This window comes from Micromesistius poutassou (genome assembly GCF_964030765.1).
Source record: "Micromesistius poutassou genome assembly, chromosome: 11".
NCBI lineage: Eukaryota > Metazoa > Chordata > Actinopteri > Gadiformes > Gadidae > Micromesistius > Micromesistius poutassou.
The window spans coordinates 13,501,214-13,509,289 of NC_140281.1; the positions used below are offsets into that span (position 1 = coordinate 13,501,214).

Below are 8,076 nucleotides of genomic sequence, written 5' to 3' on the forward strand. Positions count from 1 at the left end.
GTCATTGTGTGTTGAGTTTTAGTTTATTTATTACAGCCCCAGAGTTTGATGACTTTGTACACACAATGATTTCCATACGGCATGGCATAGACCTGCCTAAATAATAATAATAATAATAATAATAATAATAATAATAATAATAATACATTAGTATTAAACGTTTTAATTAATAATATGGTTGTTTATTACTTTATAGTTTAGGCCTATATATAATAATAGTAAAAAAAATGTCACTCTCAGTTGGATTTAAAGAAATTATGCGGAAATTACTTCCTGTCTCAACAAGAAAATACCTATAATTCTTCCATTAGCATTAACAAACACATGTTGAATTAAACCTTATTATAATAATGATTATTTAAAGAAAACAAGGTTTTAAATATTCGGTGGGGGGGGGGGGGGGGGTTGCTCATTTTTCCAGCAAACCCTAAATGTAGAATTACAGTAGAATCCTGATCTGTGTTTACTTTCCCTCTTCAGCATGTTACAGTAGGCCTATGTTGATCCTGTTGACAAAGGGCTCGGATAGCTTCCCATTAGGAGAAGTTTTGTCGCTATGGGAGGGGGATTTAGCAGGGTCTTTCAGCTCCTTCAGGGGGCTGTTTGGTTGTTTGTGCTGAATTCGATGATCTGACTTTGTGGAGATATTCAACCCCGATCCCTTAAGAACAATCGCGCTTCAAACGAGCCTTGTCTCCGGCACAGTGATCAGACGGATTAACTCCTACTATTAAAACCTGCAAGAGGCTTTCTAAAGGACCTGCCGGGCCCGCTTCTCAACACGAGGGCTGCTCTCCAAACAAAAGACGGCGTCGATAGAGAGCCTCAATACTCCCAGCCCCTTCAGATCAATCAGATCGATAAGAGCCAGGGCGACTAACACCATGATAGAGTTGCCCCAGCTCCAGTTAAAGTGATAGAGAAGCTACGCAGCACGCAATTAGGCCTCGTTATACCTATTGTGATCAAGGTCTGCTCGGTCGGACTCTAAAGCCCGGTTCAGGCTTTAGTCCACGGACACACAGAACCAAAGAGCCCGGGCTACAACCCCATAAGATGTGGTGGAGACGTGTTTTCACGGGGCGGGAGGAAGGATGAAAAGCTGACGGAGAGCCGATATGTCAGCAGACAATTCATTGGGAAAAGGGGAGAGAGGAGAGGGAGCGGGATAGAAAAGAGAGGACAGAGGGAGGAGAGGGAAGCAGAGAGAGAAAGAGGGAGGTGGGAACGCAGGGAGGGGAGAGGAGTAAGTGCGAGAGGAGGGAGGGAGAGGGGGGAGGAGAGAGGGGACGGGGGGGGGGGGGGGGGGTGGGAGAGAGAGGAGGCCCTTGGATCGCAGCTCTGCACAGATCACGGCGTCCATTCACAAATCCGCTCCGCGCGTCACCCTCTGTAGTGGCGGTTCATCTCGTGCAGCTACGGGGTACCGGTGACGTCGACAGTCAGAGGGAACCGGGTGAGGAACCCAAGGACACACGCATGCGCAGTCGCTTGCTGAGGCCTATAGTGCTGTTGGTATAGCCCTACAGGCGTGAGCGATGCATGGTTATAATACACCTCTGCATTGAAAACCACCGGAGGAGTTTTAATGCGTTCATGAGTTTTTTTTTTTCAGCTTTAGTGACATCGCACACCTTACTAGCCACGTTACTCATAGTTGTACTATATACACATTATACTATTTATTGTTTTACACACGTTGATGGGCCGTACGTGCAACTTGTGAAATTTGGTATTATTTGACCATCCTTTGACTTACAATCATGGCCTGGTAATAAAGACTCACCATGACATTATAAGAGCATGAAAAAAAAATAAAAACGATATAAAGCCTGTATTTTAGACTAAGGGTCGAAGAGGGAATGGTTTGATCAGTAAATGTGATCAAGACCATTATTTGACCTTAGTAATTAATTATAAAAGCAAGCCTACAGATTGCGTTATGCGGACGGGTTTAGTTATATGTTCAATTCTAGCATATATCATATATAATCATGGCCAAATTGAATTATTACCAAAGCCACTATTTGGGCATATTTTCAAGCCTATATCGCATTTTTAGCAATCGATTACAAGGAAAAAAATCTAACTTTTTTAATGTGAAGCTTTAAAATGTACTTGTATATCTCCTTGTCTATGGAGAAGTAGTTGTACATTTTATCCATGATTCTAAACAGGCATAGGCCTACGGAACGTCTTACGCATTGTTAGTCAGCTTAAAAAGATAGCCCTTTCAACATAAACCCATGTATTATATTACATTCAGCCACACAGCCCTGCACCACACACCTCGGACTCACCTCAAATATTTAATGATCAGTTAAGAAATACTCCATTTAAGAGCAAACTAAAGCGTATCTGAGGCCGTGTGTGTGCCGGTCGAGGCGTGGTGATCGGCAGTAGGTTGACCTTCATTAACCCTCCGATACCTCCGATCATACCTATCGATCTGCTATACTAAATAGCCGAACCACTCCTACTCCAGGCCCATGGCGGCTGAATAACCCTGCTACAACAGTAGGCTATCTGAACTTAATTTACCGAAAAAAAACAATTCAATATGGCAAATAACTTGGGGCCATGTTAGACCTAGTGCTCTCTATATAGGTTATCTAATAAAATAGCTCCTTAATAGTGGCATAATACGGTATTACTCTCTCGTGAAGCAATTACTCTACTCTAAATTACGATGAATGAAATAAAATAAAACAATAATTCACGTTGATGCTGGTTCTATATCTAAAGTAATTTCAAAAGTAAACCATGACTAGATCCTAATCTGGTTGGTGGTCGTCCGCCACCAGACGGGTCTCCTTGTGTAAGGCCTTAACCTAGTGGCAGCAGACCCGGTGAGATGTAAACACGGTGTGGACGCAGGTGTCAGGTAGGCCCTTATAACACATCCATGTCTGTGCGTCTTGGAGAATAATTCACCTGCTCTCCTGCGGCTGACAGCGCGAGGCGGCAGGGGGGGGGGGGTCAGGGGTCAGGCTCCAGCAGTAGCAGGCATTGTCTGTCGGCCAACATAATCTGGGTTTCCCCCACACAAGTGAGAAACAATCGCAGCATGAGAACGGCAAGTCTAATGACACCTTTCACTCTCACTGGGACGGCTTGTGGAAGTTATAGTTTAGCAGATGACTGGAGCCTCTAAACCGTGGCGTTGTGTCGGGGGTAAGTGCCGACCATGACCCTGCTAGTCCTGGGACTACGTAAAGACAAAGGCAACCCCTGGCTCAATTGTCAAGAAGATATAGGCCACTGCAGACATAATGGTGGGGCTTTGGTGAGAAAAATATATATAAAAGGAAAATTTAAAAATTAAGATTTAAATAAAGCATTTAGTAGGACAAATAGGTAGATAAACGGCGTATAAGCTACACACAATACATAATACAATAGCCAAAAACCTAAAGTTATTTTCAAGAACTAAAAGAAAGAAAGGGGAAAGCCTAAATTGTTAGAAGAAAATGTGCAAAGAAAATATGAATTGTGATTCCTAAATTACTACTTAATAGAAGGTGATGAATTAAATATGTTTGTCAATCATAAAATTCCAGACCTTCGGGAGAAAAGTGGGGCTAATAGAAACGAATCTAAAATGAAATAATGAAACCCTTATCGTATCTTCTTCACTTACTTGTGCTGAGCCGGCCCGCCGCGACGCCCCTTCACGCACGGCCAAAAGAGCGCGCGCTTCACGTGAAACCCGACCACTGTCGCTTTCTAGTGAGAGACGACCGCGAACCAAGTGTTGGTCAGCAAAAGTTACTCAAAGTTTTGTGTTTGGCGCGACTCGCTACCCTTCGCGCCGCGCTCCAAACAAACTGTTTGCCTCACTGATTTCCTTTAAAGGGATATGGACCCAATTCTGCCTCGGCCAAAGCCGTCACGGGACGCTGGACGGCCGGGGCCTTTGCATTCAAATGAGCTCCAGCAAGCCTGCTTAACTCTGCTTAATTGGTTTTTCTTTTTAGTTTGTGGCATTGTTTTCCCTTGATCCCCTGGAAGCGTAATATAAGACGCCCGTCTCTATTGCAACGAGGATAGCCCAGGGTACAGTTGGGGAGAAGTTGGGTGTCAGTGGAGGTGGAGGTCGGCCCACTGCTTCATTTTAACTGGATGGGAACTCCTCTAAAACCCTCATGACAACGTTCAAATTAGTTTTAAACACGTTAAACCCAAATACATCATCAACCGAGTCAAATAAATACATTTACATTTAAATACTAACATATAGGCCTACGCACGTTTCAACAAATAACTAAAAGCATGTGGAATATCTGCAGTTTGTATTTCATTAATGTCAATTAACTACAGGCATTAATGTTGTGTTTTCCCCATATATTATCTGGACTTCAATATACACATTTATTATATCGTCTTTAGTTCGTTTTTCTGTGCGTTAATTAAACCCCCCTCCAAAAATTATATAAGGTTGATAACTTACAAAAACGCGCAAATTAAAAAAAGCTTTTACTTTTCAGTGGAATTCATACGCCTCTTCTCGGCGTGGTGATGCTGGGATATCTAGTGTCACTGTCACGTGCTGAGCATCCGGCCACCCGATTGGCCAAAGGCACGTGTCTAGGATAACGGTCCTCGACGTCACTCGGGGGCTCGTATTGAAAATAAGAAGAAAAGTCCAGAGTGAGAGTATGTGAGCATCAGTCGAAGCCTCTTTATTTCGCCCCCTAGTTTAGTTTAGGACGCCTGCTGGAGCGCAGTGGTCGGGGACAGCACCCCAGTGGATGCGCAAATGTAAAAAGCTGCAGCGCACCGGTGCCACAAGTAGCCTAGTGGAATACAACATAGAGCCAAACTATGTTTTCCTTTGAGGACACTGGCGCGCGGGTTGGCATGGTGTCCTTATTTCCACTCACTCACATCTGAGTTCATTATACCTTTTTTTTTTTTTTAAACCAGACATAGGCCTATTTTAATTTTTTTTTTTTAATTTTAAGAAGTACATCTCTGTACTACATCCGTTTTTTTTTTGACGAGTTGTATTTGCAGCGAAACGGTTAACGAGGGAACCCTGGAAAGTACCGAGCTATGGAAGAGAATGATCCCAGCAACAGAGAGGCGGCGGCGGCGGGGGAGTCCAACAGAGCCATCCTCCCCCTCCTCCAGGCGCCCGGGAATCCGCAGGTCCCGCACAGAGTCACCAATTTCTTCATCGACAACATCTTAAGACCGGATTTCGGACGGAAGAAAGAAGGGACCCCGATCCGCGAAGAGGGCAGGCTGAGATCCAGGGAAAGCCCCAGCCCCGGTGCGCCTCCTCGGACCGAGCAGGAGGAGCAGGGGGGTACAGTAGCGGGAGGGAACCAGGGACCCGCCAGCCCGCACACGCTCCCCGCCGCCAAGAAGCCCGCCATAGCCCGCGAAGCGTCCCCCAAGAGCCGCGTGGAGAACGCAGACCAGTGCCTAAGCTCAGACTCGGACAGTTCCCAGGCCAGCTCCAACCCGTCGGCCAAGCCGCCCATGCTGTGGCCCGCCTGGGTCTACTGCACCCGCTACTCCGACAGGCCCTCATCAGGTAGGCTGCTCACCCCAGATACCCCACTGACCCACAAAGCCCTGACCGAGTTTCCCGAGGAGTAGAGAGTAGAGAGCACTAGAGTGGAACAGAGCTGGGGCCGCAGAGTGATAGCAGGAATACAGAGCAGACCGGTGCCAGGACGATTGAATACAGATAAATAAGGCCTACTTATTATGATGTTCATATGTGTTAAATATGAGGAATAAACCTGAGCACTCGCTTCGAAAACGGTTGGATATTTTGGTCAATTCGTTTTAACGAATATAGTAGGCCTATTTTTCTGGGAATTGGTTGGATTTTGAATTGGCCAAAAGTTCCCGATTAATTCTGTGCAATATACATTCTTTAAAAAATTAGTTTATTAAACATGCAAAGTTGAAAATATTGTGAACACGTTTTAGCGGAACACAGGCCTAATCTATTCAGGCATGTTTATGGAAATACATAAACTCCAAAAAAAGACACACTACACTCAAAACGTATAATTTTGGCATACGATTATCGACTAAAACATGCCCCGAATTTACAGATTATTTTTGAGAATACGTTACAGCGATCTAAAGAGTTAGACAGCGGAAAGAGTGTGATACTTTGCTTAATAGACAGACGAGTTCAGATGTTTTTTTCAGGCAGCCCAGCGTCCTGGGTGAGGTCATTAAACATGCGTAACGATATGCCTGGCTCAGCACTCCCTTCTGAAGCCAGGGCTCCTGAAGCCATGAATTAAGGAAGGAATGAATCAAATAAGTGGGGCCAATATGTGGTAGGACTATTCTGAGGCTTCTGTGAGTAAAGAACAGGGTGTTCTCATTCATTATGTAACCGTAGTAGTAGTAGTAGTAGTAGTAGTGCTATACGGAGTGGCGTAGAGCAGCTCTTCGCTCCTCCTACAGACCCAGTAAATATCCTCAATAATACAGTCTGTGAAATAAACGGAAGGTGGCTTGATCAGTCGTCGATCAAACTCAGCTGTTGTTGTTGTTAGTGCATGGTTTTGCTTTGGAAACGTAAACAAACATGTAGGCTGTGTGTGGATCAGAGCAGACCTTGCCTGCTCTGATCCACACACAGCCTACATGTTTGTTGACGTAGGTCACTGTGCCCTGGTCTTGTTTATAAAGACTCTTTAGAGGGACGCCGTCCAACCGGTTCTGGAGGCTCTGTTCATCTCTGTTTTGTTGAACCCATGGGTCGCCTTGTGCCACAGCAGTGGGCCTCGTAGTAGTGTGGTTACGACGCTCCTCGACATCATATCCCTGTGTGTTTACGCACGGCGCGTCGCAGCCAGGCAGGAGGCGACCGCCTCGTTCGTTTGAGCGACACTATACCATAGGAAATACCCAATGAATATGATTTCTTAAATTACTTTAATGAGCAAAAAAGCTCATTCTATTATCAGAACTAATTTGTAATGGCCGAAACAGGCAAAAAGCCGTGAGATTACCGTCACAGCCTATAGAATAGGCCTATACAATGTAACAAACGTTATCAACAAGGTTTCTGCGATTGGCGGCCCTTTAAAAAAAAAAAAAAAAAAACATTCCCTGACTGTTTGTTTGTGTTGGTACCCCCCAGGGCCCAGATCTCGAAAACCAAAGAAGAAAGCAGCCAGCAACAGCAGCAGCAGCAGCAAGGAAGACAAGCGACCACGGACGGCCTTCACAGCGGAGCAGCTGCAGAGACTCAAGACCGAGTTCCAGACCAACCGCTACCTGACCGAGCAGCGGCGGCAGAGCCTGGCCACGGAGCTGGGCCTCAACGAGTCCCAGATCAAGATCTGGTTCCAGAACAAGAGGGCCAAGATCAAGAAGGCCAGCGGCACCAAGAACACGCTAGCCCTCCACCTGATGGCGCAGGGATTGTACAACCACGCCACCACCACCACCAAGGACGACAAGTCCGACAGCGACTGATTGGACGAGATCTTATGAAGCCTACAATGCAATAATTAATCAAAGGGCCAGTGTAGAGTAGGCCTACATATACCAGCATCAATTGATTGAAAAATATATAAATAGATATTTCTGCAATATCATGTCTATAAACAGAGGGTGTATAAAGGAAGGTGTTCACTATGTCCTACATGCTCACCACGCGTCGTTTTTATACTGTTCCTACTCATCGCTCTTCGTTTCATTGCATCTGAACTGGCACTGGACGCCTCGACCTGTCAGTGAGGTGAACAACTCGCTCGAGTCCAAAGAAGATTTCTGCTGCATCCAGGCAACTGTGAATTTAAATAAATGCTCACCAGATTTTATTTCCATGGTTGTTGATTTCCTCGTTTTTGTTTTGATGTGCAAAAAGGACGCAACGAGCAAGTCTTTTACGTGTCACGACTTGCAGACAAAATTGGACAGAGTACGAATTTTGATAAATGTTTTTAATACTCAGAAACTTTATAATCATGTACAGGCCTATCGCATCCGGAGACATGGGCCTACGTTTTTTCTAACATGCCAATTAACTAAAAAGCTTTTAAATCTTTAGAATCAGCTTCTATGTGTTGGTATCATAGCTTCGAAACTAAT

The 8,076-nt window shown here is 45.0% G+C and overlaps 1 protein-coding gene across 1 annotated transcript; it reads left to right on the forward strand.

Moving 5' to 3' along the window:
• Window positions 1–5,055: 5,055 nt before the first annotated feature.
• en2a (engrailed homeobox 2a) lies at window positions 5,056–7,458 on the forward strand (the record flags this gene model as incomplete). The annotated part of the gene is made up of 2 exons (XM_084475514.1): window positions 5,056–5,542; window positions 7,121–7,458. The coding sequence occupies 2 exons, from the start codon at window positions 5,056–5,058 to the stop codon at window positions 7,456–7,458; spliced, it is 825 nt and encodes a 274-aa protein (XP_084331640.1).
• Between the last annotated feature and the right edge of the window lie 618 nt (window positions 7,459–8,076).